Source organism: Thunnus thynnus, chromosome 17, assembly GCF_963924715.1.
Source record: "Thunnus thynnus chromosome 17, fThuThy2.1, whole genome shotgun sequence".
In the NCBI taxonomy this organism is placed as follows: Eukaryota; Metazoa; Chordata; class Actinopteri; order Scombriformes; family Scombridae; genus Thunnus; species Thunnus thynnus.
Genome location: NC_089533.1, coordinates 27,728,139 through 27,753,382, shown reverse-complemented (window position 1 = coordinate 27,753,382; position 25,244 = coordinate 27,728,139). Strand labels below are relative to the sequence as shown.

General features: G+C 39.9%; 2 protein-coding genes across 2 annotated transcripts; one reads left to right on the top strand and one right to left on the bottom strand.

Annotated features, from left to right (window-relative positions):
- The first annotated feature begins 1,494 nt into the window (after window positions 1–1,494).
- Window positions 1,495–14,839, top strand: aoc2 (amine oxidase copper containing 2). The gene is made up of 5 exons (XM_067616098.1): window positions 1,495–3,131; window positions 7,277–7,395; window positions 9,153–9,319; window positions 10,234–10,366; window positions 10,480–14,839. Exons 1-5 carry the CDS (start codon window positions 1,574–1,576, stop codon window positions 10,768–10,770), a joined length of 2,268 nt encoding a protein of 755 aa, XP_067472199.1. The 5' UTR covers window positions 1,495–1,573; the 3' UTR covers window positions 10,771–14,839.
- Window positions 14,840–18,550: 3,711 nt separating this feature from the next.
- On the bottom strand, window positions 18,551–25,244 carry LOC137168403 (amine oxidase [copper-containing] 3-like). Its single transcript, XM_067570959.1, has 5 exons — window positions 23,541–25,244; window positions 23,185–23,303; window positions 22,563–22,729; window positions 22,253–22,385; window positions 18,551–22,146 (listed from the first exon to the last, which is right to left on the bottom strand). The coding sequence occupies exons 1-5, from the start codon at window positions 25,111–25,113 to the stop codon at window positions 21,865–21,867; spliced, it is 2,274 nt and encodes a 757-aa protein (XP_067427060.1). The 5' UTR covers window positions 25,114–25,244; the 3' UTR covers window positions 18,551–21,864.

Here is a 25,244-nt window from a genome sequence, read left to right as displayed (position 1 = left end):
AGAGGCACTAAATACCACTGAGGATACCGAGGTCATGTCCTCTGTAGTATTTCTTTGCCATTAGGTGGGTTAATGAACAAGAGAAATTTAAATCCTGTCCATATATTATACATGGAATAGGAGTCTGTGCACTTCAACAGACAGGACAACTGAGGCAGGATCTGAAAAGATGAGATGTGGAGCTTTTAATAAGGTGCAGCAACTAACATTTAGACATAATGCATATTTTCTTCTGTGGTGGAAAGTAACTAAATATATTTATTCAAGTACTGTACTTAAGTATAATTTTGAGGTACTTGTACTTTACTTATTTCCATGTGATGCTACTTTATACTTCCACTCCACTACATTTCAGAGGGAAATATTGTACTTTCTACTCCACTACATTTATTTGACAGCTTTAGTTACTTTGCAGAAGAAGATTTGACACATTGGATAATATAACAAGCTTTTAAAATACAACACATTAAAGATGAAACCAGTGGTTTCCAACCTTTTTGGCTTTTGACGCTTTATAAAAAGCAGTGTGTAGTCGGGGTCACATTTCACATGTCTATGAGTTGTTAACAGCTCCAACAAATAGTGATTTTTCCCTCTAAACTTCTCACATGCTTTCATTTCAATAAATGTTCAAATGATCCAATATTTCAGCAAAAATCAAAGATTAGAGAAAAAGTTTGAAAACAGATTTGTGTATCAGAACTTTGTTTTTTTCTTCTTTCATCTCCCATTAATCATCTCACGACCCCTTAGATTTATCTGCTGACCCTTTGCAGGGGCCCGGTTCCGATGGGAACCACTGGACTATGATGTTTTATAGACACGCTTTATGTCGAAACGTTGGTTGGTGCACCTTATTAAAAGCTCTGATTACTGCTGTGGGCTCCACATCACATCTTACCAGATCCAACACATATTACACATGTTAGATTTTTGAGGCAAATATCTAAATATGATGCTTTTTAAAATAACAGTTCATTTTGTTGATTATTTTCAGATTGTGTTGCAATCATCTTTTTTTCTTTTCCTTTATCATATATTTTTATATATGCTTAAGAAACACAAATGTTACATTGCTGTCATGGCAGTACAACAAATTGAAAAATACATATGGAAGAAAAAGAAGGTGGGGTAGTCATACTTTTGGTCTTGAAAAATAGGAAATGTGTGCCTATTTTATTTTTTTCGTGGTTATAGCATTATGTCTACATGTATGGAATGTGTGTGTGTTTCAACTTGTATTTCAAATGACTGAGAGGTTTGGGGTTTTTTGTTGAATGTGCAAGAATGTTCACATAACCTTCTTTTGTTATTGCTCTTGAAAGCATCTATGATGATTATTAGACAAATAAATACTGTAGCGCGTAAAATAGTCAGTGTGCGTAAAACAGTCCCGCCGGCATGTGTGATTGCAGAGAGGCTGGAGTAGTTTCATAACTGGCCATTCAAAGGAGGAGGGAGGGGCAGAGGGGTATAGGATCCATGTAGAGATGGGTGGGAAACAGAAGATTTGAGGGTCGCGCCTCCCATTCCTTTCCTCTCTTCCTCCAAGTCAGTGCGTAATGAAACGAAGATGAACTCTCTTGTGAAATGGACGCTCATCCTCTTTGTCCTCTTCTCCATCATTCTCAACATCGTCCTGATCTGCATCCACACCAACAGGGCGCCCAAATGTTCTGCTCACCGTGTCCAACCACTGCGGGGCAAACACGACGAGCGCAGCGGCGTGTTCGCTGACCTCACCCGGGAGGAGTACTTGCAGGTCCAGGAGTACATGCTCAAGCAGACAGACTTGGACATATCCACCAATCAGATCACCAAACCGTCGGAAAATTTCTTGTTTTTAATAGACCTCTCTCTGCCTAAAAAGGCGGACGCGCTGGCTTATTTGGACGGGAAAAGCTCCAAGCCGGTGCGAGAGGCCACGGTGGTTGTCTTCCACGGCGCCAAGGGCCACATCATTGAGTATGTGGTGGGTCCTCTCCCCAAGCCGACATACCACAAAGATGTCACCAAGGAGAGGTACAAGACGGAGCTCCCTATCAATGCACGCACGGTCACCATCGGGGAGTACGCCTTGCTTTTCAAGTTTTTTGAGGAGAAAGTCTTCTCCGAGCTAGGGAAGCTCCTGAAAGAAAGCTTCGACTTGAGTATCGACAAGAGTCTGAACGCGTTTGAGCAGATGCCCCGCGGAGTCCGATCTGGGGACAGGAAGACCTGGGTATCTTTCCTCAGGGATATGAGTGGCATGTACATCCACCCGGTGGGCTTTGAAGTACTGGTCAACCATGGGAGCGTTAACGCATCCGACTGGAGAGTGGAGAGGCTGCTTTATAACGGCCAATACTTCGACACAGTAGAAGAACTTCGACAGAAATATGATGCTGGGTCTGTTAAGAAAATACCTTACAAGGAGCCGGCTGACCATGGTTCACTCAAACCCAGACACGAGTCTCTGCAGCTCGGCCCGCAGCAGTTTTACGCAGAGGGCCAGCGCTACAGCGTCAGCAACAACCACGTCCTGTACCTGGACTGGAGCTTCGCCTTCGGGTTGAGCTCTCTCACGGGCATGCGGGTGTTTGATGTGCGCTTCAAGGGCGAGAGGATAGTCTACGAGCTGAGCGTGCAGGAGGCCATGTCAGTGTACGGTTCAGTGACGCCTGGGATGATGCTCACCAAGTTTCTGGACTCGAGCATCGGGATAGGACGTTTCGCACACGAACTGGTCCGTGGCGTGGATTGCCCCTACGAAGCCACCTACGTGGACACATACCGCTACATAGATGCCCCTATCCCGATCAGGTTTAAGAATTCGATCTGCATCTTTGAGCACAACATGGGTCAGCCCCTGCGGAGGCACTTCTCTGACTTCTTCCACAACAGTTATGGAGGAATGGTGAACAGCGCCCTGGTGTTCAGGACCATCACAGCTATAGGTAACTATGACTACATGTGGGATTTCATCTTCTATCAGAGCGGATCAGTGGAGGCCAAGGTGCACGCCACTGGATATATCTCCTCTTCTTACATGATGAAGGGTAGTCTCAAGTACGGACACCAGGTGGCAGAAAATGTCCTGGGGAACATCCACACCCACTTCATCAACTTCAAAGTGGACCTGGACGTGTTGGGTGAGTACAGTACATAACCTGACTGCTGCTGGATGGAGGGCAATACAGACCTGCATTATATTGTGAAAACAAAAACTCAAATAAAGAAAATTCTGATTACATTTATATGTTCATGTATAGAAATTCATTGACGCGCCTGTCAGTGCATTTCAACGAAATGTTAGAAATAATGTGGTTATGGGCGGTATGGAAATTTGACCAGACACCAAGAATAAAGTCTCTAAATGTTTTAATTAATTTGATATTTTTATTTTATTTACTCAGTTCGCTTATTCTTATAGGTCCTTTAGTTTTATGCATTTTTTCTGGAATTTTCTGAGTAATTTGCAGGTATTTAATGATAATTTTCGTAGGACATTTTACAGAGAGGGTGGTGCAATTTGGTACAAATTATAAGAAAAAAAAACATTAAAAAAAAGAGGTAAGCTGGTTTAGTTGGTGAGTACCAATTCATTATATGTGGGTCATAAAGTTAGTTTGCACAATTCTTAATAAATTATATTCTAACAATTCTTTAACTGACATAAAATACTTTGTTTTTAGTGAGTAGTTTTGTGTAGAAAATTCCTGTATACTACCAAATTATACAACCCTTTCAAAGAAATGTCCCAAGCATTAACAGTTACACATTATTGGAAAAACCTAATATGCTAATAAATAATTTGACACACAAAACGTACTAAAAATTAAGTATTGTCTGTCAGTAAAACAATTGCCAAGAGTATAATTATTTAAGAAATTTGTCAAATTAACAGCTACATATGAACCCAAATATAATGAGTGGGTACTTACCATACCAACCCAACCGACTTAACACTTCCTATTTTTTCTTATAATTTGTACCAAATTGCACCACCCTCTCTGTAAAATGTTCTAATATCTTCTAACTCAGAAAATCTCAGAAAATTTCAAGGAAATTAGTATAAAATTAAGGGACCTGTAAAATAAAGAGTTACCATTCAGTTCAATTACACTGTCTGTAAATTCATGTCCCAATAAGAAGATCTAGATGGACTTTTTGGCCTTAACTTTGGAATCCTTAAGATTTCAATCCTGGGTAATTTGGCGACACTCATGGTTAGTTATGGCAACAGCAAGTGTCATTTAATATGACAGCAAACGCTGGTTGAGCAGCTACTCTGTTGGAAATACAGAACAGCAGCTGGTGTATCTATTTACAGTAACCAAACCAACTCACAATGTTTTAATAAAGAAATCATAATAATAACAAAATCAATCTGATTTTATGCTGTACACAGCACAAGTAGTTAGCAATAGCAGAACACAGTAAAATTGGATACCTTACTGAGGAGTTGGAGGTGTGCAGCTCTTACTGGAACCACTGAGTGCACATGTGAGCGAACTGAAAGTCACCGTCCATAGTTAGTGTCAGAAGATGAACAAGCTACATGTGCGCCCGACACTCGTGGCACTAATGAGCACTAACACACTGAAGTTGCACAGGGAGCAGCACCTCTTAGCTTTGGGTCCTTACCACGCATGGTAATAGCGCAGGCCTGTGGGTTGCTGTTAGTGGGCTGCCACAGCGATAGCCACTGTGTCCCCAGGCTGCGATGAGTTGATGTGGGTGGGGCCCAGCACAGCTGTGCAGCGTTGCTGACCTGTGGTGAAAAATGTATCAGCCTCCTTGGCCAGGGCACGGCAATCTGCAGCTTACTGTGTTAGCTACAGCTGCCCGTACCTGCGTTGGCAGATGTTGCAGGAACAGTTTAATGAAAAGGAAGCACGGCCTGTGATTTCCCAGGAGAGCTAGCATGCTGTCCATCAGTGCTGAAGGCATCGTCATGTTTGTAAAACAACAGAAAGTCTTGGGAAACGCCCAAAAACAAAACACGGTCACCAATGTAGGAGTTGATGGGAACAAAGGAGCCATGAGACTTGTTTCCAGTGAAGAGCACAAAGTGTGTCATTTATTTTCCTTAACACTTAATACTGGGTTAGCATTAGCAGTAAACAGTCAAATTTCAAACTGTAACACTGCATTATCATGTGCGTGTGAAGGCAAATCCAGAGGGGGAATGGCAGAATCTGCCACTAGCAATAAAATCTACTATTGTAGGAGTTGATGGGAACAAAGGAGCCATGAGACTTGTTTTCACTATAAAACATAAAGCGTATTATCATTTATACACCAAACTGACACCAACAGACGCATAAACATTGCGTCACAGCAACTCACGTCACACCTGCAACCAACTCTAAAAGAGCACTCGCCCCTATAACACACTAGAACATTACTGTGGTGAATTTTGTCCTTATTTTAACATAATATAACAACACTGTAGTGGATTATGTCCATGTCTCTATGTGGTGTTCACCACACTATATAGAAAATTAATTACAGAATTACATTACATTCGTTGGCTATTGCTTATATATAAATAGTATCAAAGACAGGGTTTGCATTAACGAAAATCTTAACAATTATAACTTTAAAGTCACCAAATTTAAACATATAAAGTCTAAAATATCTACCAAGTGTTTCACTGTAAATTTTTTAAAAATGACATTGTAAGCTCTCTCAGAGTGCAAAAAACCCCACATTTACAGGAAAAATACCAACAATTTCACCTCAGTGGCCTAATGGAAGCTATGGCCCTGTTTCTGATTATGGAGGTCAAACAAGTATTTAAGAAATCAACTCTTAGAGAAACATGTTTTATTTAGGCAACAATTTTGTAACATGTTCAATAATGATAATTTTTAATACACACACAATTCTAGGCATCTGCTATGGGACATGTGCCAGTCTAAAATTACTTTTCAGCCTATTTTTTCTCACATCTCTGGCTGCTGCTTGCTGTGTCCCATTCAGTGCATGCATGGAGTTTTGAGGTACATGTATTTTACTTGTCTGTCATTGTATGCTACCTTGTATTTCTACTTCACTACATTTTGGTGGAAAATACTGTACTTTTTACTTAGCTACATTTATCTCTCAGCTATAGTTACTACTTAAGATAAAGACTGTGTATAGAAAACACATGATCAGCTCATAAAACATGATGCATTGCTATTGATTAAACTAGCCAACAGTATATAGTAGTTATTAGTAGTAGTAGTAGTTATTGTAGTAACTACATTATTAAAATTCTACTTACACATTAATGCATTAGTAATAATAATAATAACAACAATATAAGGAATGTATAATAGTATAACATGCTAACAGGAGCCATTCTGCATAATTAGTACCTTAACTTTTAATACTATAATACATTTAACATAAACCTAAATAAAGTCTGCTGTATACACTTATTTCTTGGGAGCTGAAAAGCAACAGAGTACATCACAAGGGGCCCAACAGCAAAGTTTTGCCCCACGTCCCTGTAAAAGGTTAATCCGACCATGGCAACATGGTATGGTAGTTTTACAGCAAAGCACAGATAGTGTAGAATATAAAGTGAGTCTTATGGTTAGTAAAAAATAGCTTAACTTTAGCTTTAACTCAGCCAAGGAAGATTCAGAGATCCCTGCTCACCTATAAGAGGCACCCAAAGTACCGCCCATTTTTTTTTTTTTTTTTTTACCACACAGCTGAGTGTATTCATTTGATTTCTCATGCAGGTCTAAAGCCCTGTGGCTGCTGTAGTCTAAAAACCAGATACTCCTTAGCCTGTTATCAGTAGCTGATGAGATAACTAAGACCCCAAATATTTGTGGAAAAAGGGAAGTGATGCCTTTGATGTCCAGGCTTTGAAGAGGAAAGATGAACAATCATCCATCACAAAGCATGGCTGTGTGTCCATTGTGGTTTGATTTGAAATTACTGAGAGAACAGATATGCAGAAATATGTAAACCAATGTCTAATTGTCAGACTACACAGTCTGAACCAAAACAGTAAAGTTGCAGCCATAAAACCAAGATAATTAAGTCTCTAAAAAGCTCTGTAGAGCTGAGGGGAACTGCAGACTTGGTGATAATTCTCTGTGGGTTTGTCACATTACATGTAGTCATGTGGCCCATTGAAAACGTACACATATTGAATAGTGCAGCTTTAAATTTATGTAAAAATGGAAAGTAACTGACACGAAATTGCCTAGTATTGGTCTCTTTTGGCTTGTTGGCTTAGAAACATAAAAACAATTATGATTCCAAGCATTTTGCCTGTTTTCCTCTCCAGGAGTGAAGAATATGTTCCAGACGAAAGACATGGAGTATGTCAATGTGTCGCTGCCATGGATGTCTGATCACTACGCCATGATCCCTCAGCTAGTGGAGAAGCAACTAAAAACAGAACAGGTCTGCCTTTATGTTCATTCACTTCCTTTATATGTTCGCTTGCATTCAGTTGACAGTATTTAGATGATAGTAACAGGAATAAGCAACATTGGGGAACAAAATTATGAACCATTCAAGCCTTTACAGTGTGGAGAGAGCATAAAATGTTCTCTGCTTAGACACCAGAATGCCTCCCAGTGTTATTTTTATAGATAGCATTTTGGACATCTGATGGATATTATGATTGTTCTGAGAAGCGTTAATTATCCTGATGACTGGACAGCATAGTTGGATATTGACCAACTGGTACAATTTTATTATCCCTGTCATCACTGGTGGACTCAGGGGGTTATGTTGTTAATCTTAATTAAGAATGTAGCCTTTTTACCAAACATGCATTGTTGTTCTCTGCTGATCAGGGCCTATTGAATGTATCAGGTGCCCCTTACATTTTTTGAGTCCACCACTGCCTGTCATATTTATGAATTGCCTCTGTAATGAAGGAGTTTATTCCAAAATACCTGTGCAATTAGCACAGGTATTTTGTCTTTTAATGTCCTTTAAAAAAAACACAACAATCGCTGAGTACATCTTTTATTAGACAATTGTAAAAGTAACAATCTATAATAAAAAAATTGTAATTTAGGAATCTGTTGTACACATTAGAAACTTCACTCTTACACTACAGGTTTAATTTCATTAGATTTTGATGCACCTGTTGCATACATTTAATAAAGAAAAAATTCCCAAAACTGTTGTGAATCTTCAATGCTGTAAAATTTATTGTAGAATATATATTAATGCAATCCATTGTTTTAAATGACTGATCTGTTTTCATATAGCCAATCAAAATCTTTCATTTTAGATTGTGTTGAATAAAGCTACAATGTCACAATGTTACATCGGATGCAGGAAGTCACATTGACAATAAGCAAGATAGCAGCCTAAGACACAACATTTGAGCCATAGACGTTAAAGCAACATTAATCAATATTTTTGTGTCTACAATCGATCAAATCACAAAGTCTAACGTGAAAAGAGTCTCTCATAGTAACAAATCCACAGAGAATTGTCACCAATTCTTCAGTTCCCCTCAGTTTTAAACCGTGGAATGTTTTCTCTCTTTCATCTCATTGTTTTGTTTTTTTGGCCCAAACCTTTTGGTTCTGTCAACCTTCAGCAATAGTAGGCAGCTTTTTTAAGTGAAAAAGCTCAGATAAACCTACACTGTACACTACCTGTTCAGCACCAAACAGCAGACACACAAAGCTAGCAACTAGCCAGTGAACATAGTGGAGCATTTAGCAGCAACACACAAATATTTCAGAATTGGTGGAGCCCAAACCAGAATTAAAAGAAGATTGAATATTGGACTTACATTCATCATCTGGACTTCAAATCAACACCATTGTTGTTCTCTGGATGTGTAACTAGGCAACTGTCTGCTAGCATGTTGCTATAACAACTTTACAAGGAGAATATGTCATTGTCACAATTGATTATTATATGTCACTTCTGTCCAGTTAGATGCTGGTGGAGTCCTTATTCTGCAGGATTTTAATTAATCACTTGTATAACTAGATATGTTTTATCATTGTGGTAATATTGCAGGATATTAGACAGCTCAAAAGCTGTCTTTTTAAAGTTACAACTTGTCAAGGAGCCCATTTATGACACACTCAGAGACAACCTTTTCCTAATCCAACTGTGCTCTGGCGAGCAAAGTTATTCTTGAAACATTAGCTGTGGGACTAATGTCCAGTATGACACCTCTACAGGAAGCAGCTCTGCCTTATGACACCAAGACTCCTCGCTACCTCCACATCGCCAGCAACAAGACCAACCGCTGGGGCCACCAGCGCTCCTACAGGCTGCAGGTGTTCAGCTTTACTGGAGACCACCTCCCAGAGAGCCAGGCTGAGGAGAGGGCCATGTCATGGGCCAGGTGAGACTGGACAGTCAAAAAACCTTAGATCCTCAAAAGCTAATAATAGCAAGCATTTCTTCATCTTGATGATTGAAAATAATGTTTGACAATGTGTTTTACTGATACTCACATGAATATTGAATACAACTCTTGGATTGAGTTTATTATAAACTATTCAGGTGAAAATTACAGTAAGTACTTACTGTGCAGCATGGCTTGAAAGTAACAATCAGCCCCCCTGTGGACAGGGAAGTCCGGGAGTCAGACTGTATGTTTTTGTTTCTGTGGGGACAATTTCCTCCAGTCAAAGTACTTTGGAGGAAGGAAGTTACATACACTGCCTGATGGGAGTTTGCATGTGCTAAATTAAAGGATTAATATTGGGACCACTTATGTGATGCCACTGGGTTACATATTATGCAAATATGACATTAAATTTCGCCTGTATGCAGACAACACACTGCTGTATGTTGCAGCACATCCTGATGAGAACAGCCCTCAATGTGGGAGTGATATTAGACTTTAACCTTTCGCTTGAAAATCAAATGACAAAGGTTTTTCAGTTATGGTTTTTACTATTGAAGACCTTAGCCAAATCATTTTTAACTTTCATAGACGAGGAGAAAGTAGTTTGCTTTCATCTCCTCTCAGTGAAATTGCAGTACTCTTTATTCAGTCTCAGCCAAAAGTCAGTAATTCCCTTTCAGCAGGAGACCTAGTTTTTTTTTGATTACTGTAATTTAATCATGACCAAGTATTTTCATTGCTTATCCCCAACCATACCTCCACCATAATTTATTTGCCATAACAATGATCTTTTCCTAACCTTAACCATAGTGTAGTTGCTTTGCATAAAAATTGTAGAACAAGAATTTGGATGTAAAATTTAACATTCTTGTCTGGTGATGTCTCTTCTGTCTGTCTCTCTGCAGGTATAAGGTTGCCATCACCAAGCAGAAGGACTTAGAGCAGACTAGCAGCAGCCTGTACAATCAAAACAACATCTGGAATCCAGCTGTTGACTTCAGCAAGTACATCGAAGACAACGAAAGCATTGAAGACGAGGTGTGTTGAGATGGAATCTGCATGTTAAAACATAGAAAACTACAAACATGGTAATGAACCTTAGGAGATGTAAATAAAGACATTTACATGATTGTTTGAAACTGTGTCCCTAGGACCTGGTTGCCTGGGTGACCACCGGCTTCCTCCACATCCCTCATGCCGAGGACATCCCTAACACGGTAACCGTGGGCAACGGGGGTGGGGTCCTGCTGCGACCCCACAACTACTTTGACAATGACCCGTCCATCCACTCTGCTGATGGGGTGTACTTTAGCCCGGGCAGTGAGGAAAGCTGTGACAACAACAGGATGGCCTGCCTTGCTGAAGAGACCTGTAGCCCCACGCTGGAACCCTTCACCTACCATGGCTTTGAGGGAGTCATGAAGTTTGAAGATTGGGTCTGATTTATTGAGCACTGAAACGCAACAGCTTCAGAGCCCTGATGAGCTCAGAGATGTGCTTGGGCTTACGAATCAATCCATCATGAAGTTTATGTCAAGGTTTATAGAGGCAGTTTGGGACAGAAAATTATTTGTGCTACACATGTTTTACAGCTGCAGGAATTTGAGTAAAGGAATAGTTCAACATTTTTGGGAATATGGTTATACACTTTCTCTCCGAGATTGAGATGGTCATGTCTGTGTGTCCAGCACAGAGCTGAACTCTAACTCTCTCACGTTGTATCAGGTTTGTTTAGTCAATACACAAACAGTAATATAAACACAACAATTTGTGGTTTTAGGGGGTGTTATATGCTGGAACAATTTCTCCTGGAGCCTTGTCGTCACAGTGAGGTTGCCAGGTTTGGTACCATTGTGCAGGTACAGACCAATTGTTCACAGACTATATATCACAATCCTGCGCTATAGCAGGAGACACTGCACAAAGACGCTGGGGAAATAGTTCCAACATGTAACTCCACAAAAAAGACAAGCTACCCCCCTCTGTTCTCCATGGTTCTAATTTCATTACATGCAAATGTATGCACCATGTAAACATAATGCAAGACTAGGTAGCAATACAGTAGACAACTTAAAGCCCTTAATTTTTTCTTTTTTGCTTTTCTTTATGTTGTGCTTTAGCGCTGTACAGTATATTTCCAGACAAATTTGCAATGACTCAAATTATCACAAAATAATTGTTACACGGTGAACTTGGGGCCTTTCGGATGGTAATGTAGCCTTGATGGATGCATACAGTATGGCTGACTAGAATGTAGGGAATCAATCTATTGTATGGTTTCAATGATAATTCAAATGATATTTCAATTCTAGTTCCAACACCCATACCCCCAGCACCATGCCCTTTGGTTCTTTCTGAACATGTAATTTTTTGAAAATGTCTTGTAACTTCCTAAAACAGCTGGCCACTGTAGTTTTTAACAAATGTCAGTCAAACAGGGAAATTATGCATTTCTTGGGGACTATTTTCAGTGGAGGATGAATCCACATTTGGTGTTCTAGTGAGTATTTCTGGAAGCAGGACGGTGTTGGTATTTCTGGCAGCAGGAGGGTGTGTGTGGGATTAAGTCAAAGTAAACTACAGATATGTGCAGTGTTTGTGTTTATGATAATGAAGGGTCATGTCAAACAGTGGAACAGTGTGAGTCATTAAGTGGAACAGTGTGGCTCGTTATATTTTTGGCAACAGTGGATCTCTACACCACAAAGGAATAAAGACATATCAGGCTTTGATACACACACAATACATGCTAGAAGGATGTATTCATCTTTGGCTTGGCTCTGCACATGAGATTTTGGTCCGGTCTGTAGTAATTTTATTGATTTAAAGAAAGATTGGTAATAGGCACCACTAAAGCAAAATACAAATGACATGATAATATGGGTCTTGCCTTATTTTCTAATCTTGAGGCCCTGTTTTGAATAGTTTTAAGACTAATGTTGCATATTTCTAATTAGGGACCGAGCCCAAAAGGCAGAGGACTACTAAGGGCGAGGACCCTATTGTTTTTTGTGTGTTTGTTTGTTTGTTTCTTTCTTTCTTTCTTTCTTTCTCTTTCTTTCTTTCTTTCTTTATTATTACGGGACTTAAACCCTAAATTTGACCCCCAAAACATGCTCAAAAACTCACCAAATTTGGCACACACATCAGGTCTGGTGAAAAATTTGTTAAAAACTCTGTAATAACTCGAACGGTTTGGATTTTTGTAAGACCTGAAAGTTGCAGTGCCACATCACACCTTACAATGTAAAACAATGGGGAGGCAATCTATGGGCATGAACTTTGTGTCAAACAGAGGCTTCTGACATCTAAACTATAAGTCTGACCACTTTCAAACCTGTATCAATGGATTCACCGTGAAATTTCCTACTAATGAATGATTTTTAATGTAAGATTTGGCTAAAGTAATGGGATTTATGAGGAGATTTGACAAAAAGCATACTCAAAATCCTCCTCTCCAGCTGCTCCTGGTGATGTCACTCCCTCAGTGCTGCCAAACATTCCGCAATACACACTCTGATTATAACTGATTATAAAATCACAGGAGGAGCAAGAAAAGACTCACACTCTAATATCTTAAAAACAATAAAAGATAGAAAACACATGTAAATTCAAGATTTGTAGGTCAAAGTCTTGTGACTCATTTAAAGTTCAAATGAAGTCTGTATCTAAAACTATGCGGAAGCAGTTAATGTTCAAAAAGGTGTGGGTTCACTCACACTCTCCGTTCAAATCAAGCTTTCACCAGGTCATGTGGGTTAAAAGTCTTTCCTTTTCTAAAAATAGACTTGATGAAAATTAGGAAAATAATTTGTTTTACACACAAACTCATCGAGAGTTTTCAATTTACTAATTGAAATTCAAGTGAATGGGCCCAAAACTTGCATGATTTTGATGACACAGGTGTATGTCTCACCCTGCAGAAAATTCTCATCCTGTCAATCAATCTTTCAAAATAAAAGCACACCACATTTGTAATAAATATCCCTCATTTTTAAAAAGCAAAATGATCTGATCCCGACGGGCCAGAGTGTGAGGTCCCAACCAACACTACTTGCAGCTTTAATTTTGGTTTTTTGTTTTTTTTTGGATCACACAGTAATACAGGCAGTTTTGCCCCAGTACCCCCTAGCAGGTCAATGTGGCTAAAGATTTCTGTGGTTTGATCCCACAAAGCATTTGTCATGGCTGAAATAGACCAAAAATGTAGTTATTATTAGGCTAACAGGAATAACAGTTATAACATGAGTAATGGAATTTGTGTTGCCTGGGATTTCAAAACCATAAGATGTCATCTTGAGAAATGTGATCTATAATTTGAGATTTTGCAAGCAACAAAGTTTCAAGAGCTATCATCCATCATCTTTTCATAATGGTTTCAATCATTTCTGCTTTTATGCTAGCTAATATTATTTAGCGTGAAGTCAAAATTAATCCAAATGGCACTGCAAAAGACACATTTCTGTCTTTTTTTCTCTGATGAACCACTGTGATAAACTAAACTAATGACATACTATGACATAAACATTGTAAACTCACACTGTACAGTCAACTATGTGTAAATGAGTGCACTGATGAATATGAACATTCAGTCCAAAGTAGGATCCTTCTCTGATGTGGCTCGAGGCTGGGACTACTGAACATCTGATTGTTGTTTTACTCATTTTGGATATTCTTTCTACAGTGCAGAATTCAGAGGAACTTTGTCTTTGTTGTTGTTGAAGAGATTATTTGTTTAAGAAGAGGTCTGCATCTGATCCTTTGCAAACACAAACACACACACACACACACACACAAACACACAAGTTTGTGCAGCTATCCTTGTCCATTCATTTTGTACAGCCTAACCCTAACCCTAACCATAACCAATTCATGCCTAACCCTAACCTTAACCTAACCTCAATTCACACCTTACCCGTGACCTTAACCAGGACTCCAGAAATGGCGTTTTGCCGCATTGGGACCATGAAGACTATTGGTCCCAATGTTTATACCAGAGATGGTCCCAATAAGGATAGAAATGCGCATACATGCACACATACACACGCACACACACTAGTTTTAACAAATTTCTCAAAATTTTCATACAAGAATTTATATATTTTGATTTTATAATATTAGTGTTATTCAGCATTGCTTTGGGGTTAGGGTTATGGTTACTTAATGCTACTAAAAGAAAAACATTGTTATACAGACTGAATGGAAATTTGAGTCACTGAAAATACACACACACTCACACACACACACACACACACAAAGAGAAATGTGTAGGTCTCACTCTTCAACATTGTTTTTCCAGGAGGTAGGAAATTGAAACCAGACCATCAAAGCAAGGGTAAAAAAACACACACACACATCCAACTCTAGAGACTGTACTTCGTGGGAACAGAGTCAGCAGATGGGATGGATGCATGTAAGGTTCAGTGTTTGTTTGTGTGTGTGTGTGTCCCTTTGTGTCACATTGTAAGTGGTTCTTTGCCTCAGAAGTCAAATAAAATGTTTCTGTTAAGGCTTTCATGCTCCTCTGTGACTTGCACGTGTTTAAGAATGCCAGTGTTGGGATGTGAAGAACAAAGGAGAGCAGTGCTCCCATGAAGAATCCAAAAAAAGTCTCTTACCAAATATGAAGCCAGGCCATGTTGACAGCTTAACACACACAAGCTATTTTACATCAAGAAACACCCACTGTTAAATATATAATAAACCCATTTACACATAATAAACTCTCTCTCTCTCTCTCCCTCTCCCTCTCCCTCTCCCTGGGCAGCAGAATAACCACAAAATGAAATGAAGCTCTGCTCTCTAAGGTGAACTGCAGAATTGGTGATAATTCTCTCTAAGTTTGTCACCATGAACAACACCTTCACATTACACATAGTGATTTGACCCATGGTTAATATAAATATATTTATTAGAGCAGTATGGTTATATTTTGGCTCTTTTGTCTGGTTAGCTCCACCTTTTTTTATGAAGAGAAAATTAGATGTGATAATTATAATGCTCACATAAATGCCGCAGACTGTAAAATAGCAGTGAAATGACCGTGCTCCACTTCTAACACTGCCATCAGTCAGAGCAGAATATACAGATTTATACAGTGAAGCCCTGTGGAGACACTGTGTTACAACATCTGGAAATTGTTAGCAAAGTGACAGACCCATGGGAGCCGTTCCAGCCTGAGCCAGAGTATGTTTTGTAATGCACATAAACACATCCTCAACAGTCACAGAACACTTAAAGAACACTGAGCTGGTGGGGTTCATGGAAATCCATCAACAAGGTTTTATACAATGTACATATATCAACAAGGTGAAATATTAAAAAAATATAAGAATAATTCCTTTTTTTAACTTCTGTTAACCATCTGGAGTCCAGCACCCTTCAGATGTGCAGTTAGTGCTGGTTAGAGTGAGAATTATTCATGATGAAATGATTTCACTCAGTCAGACACTGATGAAATGATTTCACTCAGTCAGACACAACCATGAAATAGAATGATGTAAAAAAAGAAAAAAAAAGTTTTGGTTTTATTTGTCCATGTTTTTCTCTCCAACTTCATAAAATCTCAAGCTTTTAACCTTTCATTTAGCTGTATTGTTGAGTTTATTGAGTTTTTATTGCAGCTCAATCAGACTTATATAATTGTATTTAATGGTCTTTTGTTCAACTTGTAAAATAAAGCAAAAGTAACACAGTTTATGGACCATTGCTACAATCTGCAGTTGGCGCCTTGCGTAGCACGAGTTGCTGCAAGGAGAGGTCAAAGAGCAAAATGAAGTTCTCTCATTTACTTATCCAAAAAAATTCTTATCGAGGCGAGGCAAGTTTATTGTTATAGCATATTTAAACAACAAGGCAATTCAAAGTTCTTTACATAGAGCATAAAAGGTATCAAGACAGAATATAAAAGCAACGCAAGGCAATGTAAGGAGACATTTAAATACAATTAAAAAGTGTCAAATTTTGAAATAGAAAGAAGCTAAAATAGAATAAGACAGATAAAACAGGAGAATAAAAGTTACAGTGCAGTGTAAGATATTAACCGTCAAATTCGGTTTAATAAAAGGCAGCGGCAAACAGAAAAGTCTTCAGCTGTGATTTAAAAAGAACTGAGAGTTGCAGCAGACCTGCAGTTTTCCAGGAGTTTGTTCCAAATGTGTGGAGCATAAAGACTGAACGCTGCTTCTCCAAGTTTAGTTTTGACTCTGGGGACAGGAAGCAGGCCTGTCCCAGACGACCTGAGAGGTCTGGATGATTCCTAACGTAGCAGCAGATCAGAAATGTATTTTGGCCCTAAACCATTCAGTGCTTTATAAATCAACAGCAGTATTTTGAAATCAATTCTTTGACAGACAGGAAGCCAGTGTAAAGATCTCAGAGCTGGGGTGATATGATCCACTTTCTTGGCTGCTCGAGCAACAGCGTTCTGAATCAGCGGCAGCTGTCTGATCGATTTTTTAGGGAGACCTGTGAAGACACCGTTACAGTAGTCGAGTCTACTGAAGATAAATGCATGGACAAGTTTTTCCAAATCCTGCTGAGACATAAGTCCTTTAATTCTTGATATATTTCTCAGGTGATAGTAGGCTGTAACTTTGTAATTGTCTTCATGTGGCTGTTGAAATTCAGATCTGAGTCCATGACTACACCAAGATTTCTGGCTTGGTTTGTGGTTTTTAACATTATTGATTGAAGCTGAGTGCTGACTTTTAATTGCTCTTCCTTGGCTCCAGAAACAATTACTTCAGTTTCATCACTGTTTAATTGAAGAAAATTCTAGCACATCCAATCGTTGATTTGTTCAGTGCACTTACTCAGTGCTTGTACTGGACAATAGTCCCCTGGTGATAATAGTTATGTGAGGTACTGTGATCAAAGAACCCAATTTTAACCGTGCAGAAGTAATGACCAGCAGTAGGTCTTGGGTGTGCAGACTGTGTGGGCGTCTCCATCTTTTATTTTGGTTCATGAAGGCGAATATAGATCGAAGGGTGTGGTGATTAACAACTACACTGTCTGCCAATCACATCAGTGTTTCAAAGCTCTGAATGAAACAACTGAGCCAGTCACAGTGAAACATTACAATAATAGCTCAATAAATTGAAAGAGGCTTTATTGGAAATGAAGTTTATAGACTTATGAACAAAGTTTGGGAACCAAAGACCACGCCTTGTACGCATCCCATTTCCGCACCACAGGGTATCTAGACACCCCACATCCGCTCCTCTCCCCTTTGTCTCAGCTTGCAAGTCCCTCCCACCCGACCCCTCCGCTAACTTTTCTCTCTTCTCTGCTTGAACACAGGAACAGGGGGCTTCGTACAGATGCCAGACCATCGAGACAGCACCCCCACCCTGAGTCTCAACCCCCTTGTTCCCACTTACCTCCCTGACGTCGGCGCCTCCCCTCCTTACATCTATCACTCTCCTACCACTCCCTCCTTCCCCTCTTTCCCGCCTGCTCTTCTTTCTCCCCATCCCTCAACCCTCATCCCTTCAACCCTTACCCCCTCATCCCGCATCCCACGACCTCGACCCTCACCCCCTCATCCTCACACCCCCGACCCTCTCCCTTCCCCCATCCATCCTTCCCTCTCCCATCATCCTTCTAACTATCCTTCCTCCTTTTCACCCTGCTCTTCCACCGCCCTCCCAATAAACCATTAAATCCATATTCTAGAAGGAGTGGTCTTGGTTAGTGAAAATCATATTGTTGTTTGGAAGGTGCTAAATGTTGTGATCTGAATGCACAGTGACAGTTTGCACCGTAATGCACTTCAAGAATAAAGTTGGAGAGAGGGCAGTGAATGAGGACTTTTTATCCAATGTTTCCTGCATAAACAGGTAGAATAGCTGAGTTAGAGTTATAGATGACGGGATCTGTGTGTAGAAGTGTGTGTGATTATTTTGTAGCAGCCTGGTGTCAGTTGCATATGATTTAATCAAGGTAAACAATGGACAGCTGATCCACACTGTTGATGCAGATTTCAACTCATCTACTTGTTGGAGACTGTTTCATTAAAATTATTTATAAAATATTATTTACATTTTGAGCATTATTCAGTTGTTGCTGCACAAATATTAATAAACAATAATAAATATATTAATATTTATTTATATAGCATATTTCAGACAAGGGAAAACACAATGTGCTTTACATGATGATTAAGAAGAAAATAAAGAGAAAACACAAGAATAGAGAAGAGGAAGGGTGGAGAAAGAAATAAAATAATGATAATAAGATTAATAACAATAATGATAGTGATGATGACAATACTAACAGTAATGGAAATAGTTATAATGATAGTAGCCATTCACAAAAACCATACAGGAAAACTTACATCTACATCATTCAGATACAAAGGGTGTATTGCATATTATTGAAAGGCAACAAAGAAAATAAATGTTTAAGACCCTTTTTAAAAGAAATTACAAACAGTACTTTTTCTTTCCACCTTCCAATAAAGGTTTCAGTAATGTTACAGTCCCTATTTGGTGTGTCTAAAACATTTTAAAGTTCATCTGACGACAACTTTCTGCCTAGTAGACATACTGGAATTCCTGGACTTTAGAAGGATTTTTTAAAAAATTGAAAAAATAAATTACCAGCCTGTTCTCATTCCCACGGCGTCAAATACCAACACTCCCTGTTGAAATTACAACCCATAACACTGAATGCGTGTATGCATTTGTGTACGTGCATGGCTGCAAACCTGATAGCATTTAGCATGAAAACAAACAACAGTAACAGCACATGGAGTGTTAACACTTCTTTTCGTCGCCACTTTCCTGTCATACACAATAGGCAACAGTGAGTTTAAGAGCAGGTCAAACACATAGAGAGCACAACACAGGCAGCAACAACAGGCACAAATCCTCCATCGTCAACTGAGTACTTATGTGACATATGACTCTGCCAGGTTGTAGTGGTGAATTAAAGGATGGGTAGGAAGGGTTTGTCTATTATCTTTTCATCTTTTCACTTTTTCTGTCTCCCTTGATGCATCTTGCGTCTCTCCTTCGCTTCTGTTTCCTCTCTCCTCTCCTCCTATAAAAAGCCCCTGTTTTATAAATCTGAGCTGCTATAGTTCAGTGCAGAGGGTTCATACACTTTAACATCCGTTCGGAGCCGTTTCATTTTCCATTTTGGTGCCCTTAGCCTGAGGGGACTGATCTTTTCATTGTATTTAATAACAATTGTGATCATTTTATATTGTATTTTAAATGTAACTGTGTCATGCCTTCAACATGATATAGTCAATTAATAGCTTAACATTTACTCTACCCCCCATTACCTGGTTTTAATCATATTTGGCACATGATATGAAATCTGATTATTTATATCCTTGTGTGATTCTAACACTATGCAGGTTAATGATTATGTGCAGCATTGTGTTTGACCCCTCAACATCATAGACAGTCTGTCATTTCTGTAGTGAGCTGCAGGTGTTATCAGTATTGCGCATGTTCTATGATCCAATAACTATTTTAGTTATTCATTACACAACTTACAGTGCACACTTTAGCTGTTCAAATTAATGAAGCAATATGTTTGATAGCTGTGGTAGTGCTACCAAAAATAGGCCCTATATGTTTTTGGTAGTACCTTGTAGTAGCTCAACATCCTTCTGATCATATTCTTCAGATACTGTATGTTATAAATCCATTATAATCATCCTGTTTTCCCATGTTGTATTTCTGGTATTTGGCTTTCTTGATCTAGTATGTACACACATCTATTGCATGTCAGTCCATCCTGGGAGAGGGATCCCTCCTCTGTTGCTCTTCTTGAGCTTGCTTTCTTCCATTTTTTCCCTGTTAATGGGTTGGTTTTTATAGGGAGTTTTTCTTCATTCAACTCGAGGGTGTAAGGACAAAGGTACAGACTGTGAAGCCCCCCTGACGCAAATTTGGGATTTGTGATATTGGGCTATACAAATAAATTGACTTGACTTGACAGTGACAATAGGTTTTCATGGTTTTTTACTATATTACAGGGCCAGAAGTATGAAGTCACTGCAATATGATAGTTGAACATGCCATTCCTTATCCAAGGCTGATGATCTGCTGCACTGTGATTTTTAGCTGCACAAGCTTCTTTCATAATCTACTGCACTCATATGAGAAAGATCCTTCTGTAGGGAAAGTAGTCTTACATTGATAGACCAGGGAAAACTCTAGCAGGGCCATTATTATTCTGGGATAGGTGAAAGAAAGGTGTGGCATAGTTTGAATTTGTAAACCAATCAGAATCATCAGTGGAATGAAATTAGCCTTATCCATGCTAAGCTGCTCCTATTCAATCAAGTGGCAACTATACAGCTCGAGGTTGAAACCCATGTGGAAGTCCCTTAAAGTGCCATTGATGTTTTTTTCCATCGTTTTTTTCCATCAAGTCATCTCACTTGCTAAATTCAGCCCCTATAATAAGTGTGCTGGCGGTCATTTTGGAAATTATTACTGTATTAATAAGATTGAAGACTTATAGTAGCTTTGATATCTGCCCTGTAGGCGTTGAGTTGGACTATTGTTGCAATATTTTACTTCGTTTAATGTTACTTGATTATGATATCTGCACTGTTAGAATAATTTAGCTAAAGCAGCTAATGTTAGTGCAAAGGCAGCACTCGGTGTTCCCAGTAAACTAGCGTTAGCTTGGGTCTGAGATAGCAGGGCGTGTTTCTAGGGCATGAAAGGCAACACCCCGCACTCCTTATTTGGAAGCTCCTGACTCCAAATGGAAAAGATGGTGCCGACAATAAGCTGCAACTCTGGGCTTCAAACCAGCTCCAATGCAAACCAATGAGTGATGTCACACCTCACTACCTCCATCTTCATATACAGCCTGTGTATTCAATAGTGTCAGGAGGCTGTGGGAGCTAGGTTTTCTAATGAGTTTTCTAATGTTTCTAGTGCCTAATTAGCAACACAAGCTCTTGTTGATTTTCAACAAGTGTTTAGCGTGTTACCTGACACCCTGTCATTTTGGCCTCATTGAGAACAGTGAGGAAGAGGAAGGAAACTGAACACAATGGTCAGCCTGTGGGAGGCTTATTAGTGTCCACATTCAGAAGCTGCAGGGAAACTAGCCTGGTACCTCAAAACAATTTGTTATGTTGTGTTTTACTTTGGTTGATGTGTCCCAATCTCAATATGATACTGTCTAACAGTCGGACATATCTGAAAATGATTTGAAATTGTTTGGTTCTGGAGCTAAAAGGCACTTGCATAAGGAATTGACCTTTTATAGCAAGTGTTACACAGATTTGGTGGAAAAAGGTTCTTGCTCTTTGAGGGAGCTCTCAAAAAAATCTGAGCAGCAATGAGAATTCCGCTGCTCCAACAAAAATCATCTATGAACATTAAATCTTTAGTTTAGCTTTACTTAAATCAATTATACTGAAAGCTTATCACATACAGAGGGGTTTGGTGTGTTGAAGGGAGCTGCAGCAGCAAACAGCATTGGTATGAGCGTTTCACCAGAGTAATGGTGCAAAGTCAGGTTATAATGTCCATGCCTTACACATACCCGCTTCTCTAACCTTCAGGCCACCACTGCTGAAAGCCATTGTAGGTGAAGGGTTCCAGCACGGGGCTACAGGTTTCTTGAGCAAGGCATGCCATCCTGTTGTTGTCACAGCTTTCCTCGCTGCCCGCGCCAAAGTACACCCCATCAGGAGAGTGTATGGATGGGTCCTCATCAAAGTAATTGTGTGGCCGCAACAGGACGCCGCCCCCGTTGCCCACAGTCACTGTGTTAGGGATGTCCTCGGCGTGAGGGATGTGGAGGAAGCCGGTGGTAACCCAGGCGACCAGGTCCTGGGGAGAATTAAGAAAAAAAGGATGGAGAGAGTATATAATAGTTACATTTCATTGAATTTTTATTTTTTAGGAAACCAAACCAAACCCTGGCCCCCATACACACCTCATTTTCAATACTTTCATTGTCTTCAATGTACTTGCTAAAGTCAACAGCTGGAGTCCACATGTCATTCTGATTGTACAGACTGCCGCAGCTCCGCTCCAAGTCCTTCTGCTTAGTGATGGCAACCTTATACCTGGGGATTGAGATTAAGTGAGATTACATGCAGAGGAAAGGACTAAACAATGATGATGAGATGCTGTTTAGAAACTAAAGCCATAGTAAAGAGTGGAATGCATGAAGTTGGATGCATTAATGGGCTGTTGATGAAACTCTGGTCTGTCATCCCCTCACAGGCAGCATGGGCTCTCACCTGGCCCAAGACATAGCCCTCTCCTCAGCCTGGCTCTCTGGAAGGTGGTCCCCGGTGAAGCTGTACACCTGCAGCTTGTAGGAGCGCTGGTTGCCCCAGCGGTTGGTCTGGTTGCTGGCAATGTGGAGGTAGCGAGGAGTCTTGGCACTGTAACGCAGAGCTGCCTCCTATGTGAAGCCAAGTAAAGTATAAGACACATGAGAATGATCATATAGGTGGAAGTGACAAATTACAGTCTTATACCTTACCATAAACTGTGGAAGGCTGACTACTCTAACCCCCCCGATTAGCTGAATGTATGTTATGGGAAGAAGTCATGTCAACTTATCACTTATGACAAACAAAACACACCTTTTTTTCCTCTTCATCACACAAAAAGGTTTGCTATTGGTTTATTTTTGGAAAAGTCTAGCTTTGGTATAGGCAAGTTGAATAATTATATTATCTAAATATTAGAGATGTACCTTTGTTTTTTGTTTGTTTGTGCAATAGTATTAAAAAAATGCATCTAACTTAACTGAATGGACAAATCACATTGTTTCCCTTACTGACTTAAGTAAAACTGGAGCTGATTAACAGTACATCTGCTTCCAGCTATTCAGCAATAAATGCAACATGGCACCTGTTCTGTTTGAAGTTGTTTCTCCACTATCCTAGGGATCATGGCGTAGCGTTCTGGCTTCCAGGGCAGTGAGACATTCACAAACTCCATGTCTTTGGTCTGGAATACATTCTTCACTCCTGGAGAAGGAACACGTTTTCACTTTACTTTCTGCAATCCTGGGTAGTTTATATATAAATATATTATATCTGTATCTATATCTATATCTATCTATATATACACATATATATGTATAAGTATATGTATGTGTGTGTGTGTGTGTGTATATATATATATATACACACACATACATACATATATAAATGTGTCTCCACAATTTAGTTTACAAGCTGAGTGTACATTCCTGCTACACTCACCTAAAACATCAACATCCACTTTAAAGTTGATAAAATGGGTGTGGATATTTCCTGTGACATTTTCTGCCACTTGGTGACCGTATGGAAAACTGCCCTTCAGCATGAAAGAAGAGGCGATGTAGCCAGTGGCATGCACTTTGGCCTCCACTGAGCCGCTCTGATAAAAGATGAAATCCCACACATAGTCATAATTTCCTATAGCTGTGATTGTCCTGACCACTAAGGCACTGTTTACTAGTCCTCCATAACTGTTGTAGACCGCTTCTGAGAAATGCCTCCTTAGAGGTCGGCCGGTGTCATGCTCAAAGATGCAAATTGAGTTTTTGAGTTGCCGCGGAGCACCAGTGTCCATAAAGTGGAAAGTGTCTATGTAGGTAGCTGAATAAGGACAGTCAACCCCCCGGACCAACTCATAGGCACACCGACCAATTCCCACACTGCCATCAAGAAACTTGGTGAGCATAAGATTTGGGGTGGCAGACCCGTAGACCGACATGGCCTCTTGAACGCTTAGCTCATAGATGATTCTCTCCCCTTTAAAGCGAATGTCAAAAGCTCTCATGCCTGTAAGTACACTCAGTCCGAAAGAAAAGCTCCAGTCAAGGTAGACAACGTGGTTGTTCCTGACACTGAATCGCTTGCCTTGTACGTAAAACTGCTGAGGTCCAATACCTGTGGGTTTCTGCTTAGGTTTGAGTGATGCGTAGTTTGGCCCAGGTTTGTAGATGACTTTTCTCACAATTCCTGCCTCATATTTCTCCTTCAGTTCTTTTATGCTGTCAAAGTACTGACCGTTATAAAGCACTTTAATCACACGCCAAGAAAAAACATTGATGCTTCGGTGGTTGATTAAGATTTCAAAGCCCACCGGGTGGATGTAGAAACCCTCCTCATTTCGACAAAGAAAAATCCACGACTGTCTGTCCCCTGACTTGACACCCCTGGGCATGCTGTCATAGTAAACTGGGTTTGCTAAATCATCTATACCAAAACTTTCTTTTAGAAGTGCGCTGACTGGTGTAAGCACTTCCCGCAGAAACCCTGTTACAAGAATTAGCTCCCCAAGGTACATCGGACGTGCAGTCAAAGGGATCTCCATTTTATACCTCTCAAAGGTAACATCACGGTGGTAGGTTGGGTTGGGGAGAGGACCCACTACATATTCCTTTATGTTGTTCGTAGTGGCATGAAAAACCACAGCAGTCGCCTCTCTTGCTGGTTTTGGCCCGTTGTTATCCAGATGGTGCAAAACAATCTGTTTCTTTGGCAGAGAGAGGTCAATCAAATACAGGTAGTCAAGAAAAGGAGGTACAATCGGGTTAAACGAGATATTCATCCCTGGGATCTTGGACATGTAGTCGCACACCTGAAGATACTCCTCAACCGAGAGGTCAGCAAAGACGTCACTGCGATCATTATGCACTGCAGGTTGGACCGGGTTTACCTGTTGAGCAGGGCACTTTGGAGTACGTTGGGTGTTGAGCCATATCAGGACACAGTTACCTATCAATGAGGCAACAACTGTAAGAACCAGTAGGCATTTCAGGACAATGCAAATTCCTTTAGAGACCATCTCTCCGCAGATGTGCAACAGGTATAGTTGAGGAGAAGATATAGTTCCAGTTTAAGAAGGCAGTGAAAAGGGGTGAGGCCCCTGATTTCAAAGACTGCTTTTACAACCTGACAGGTGTTTCTTGTGATAAG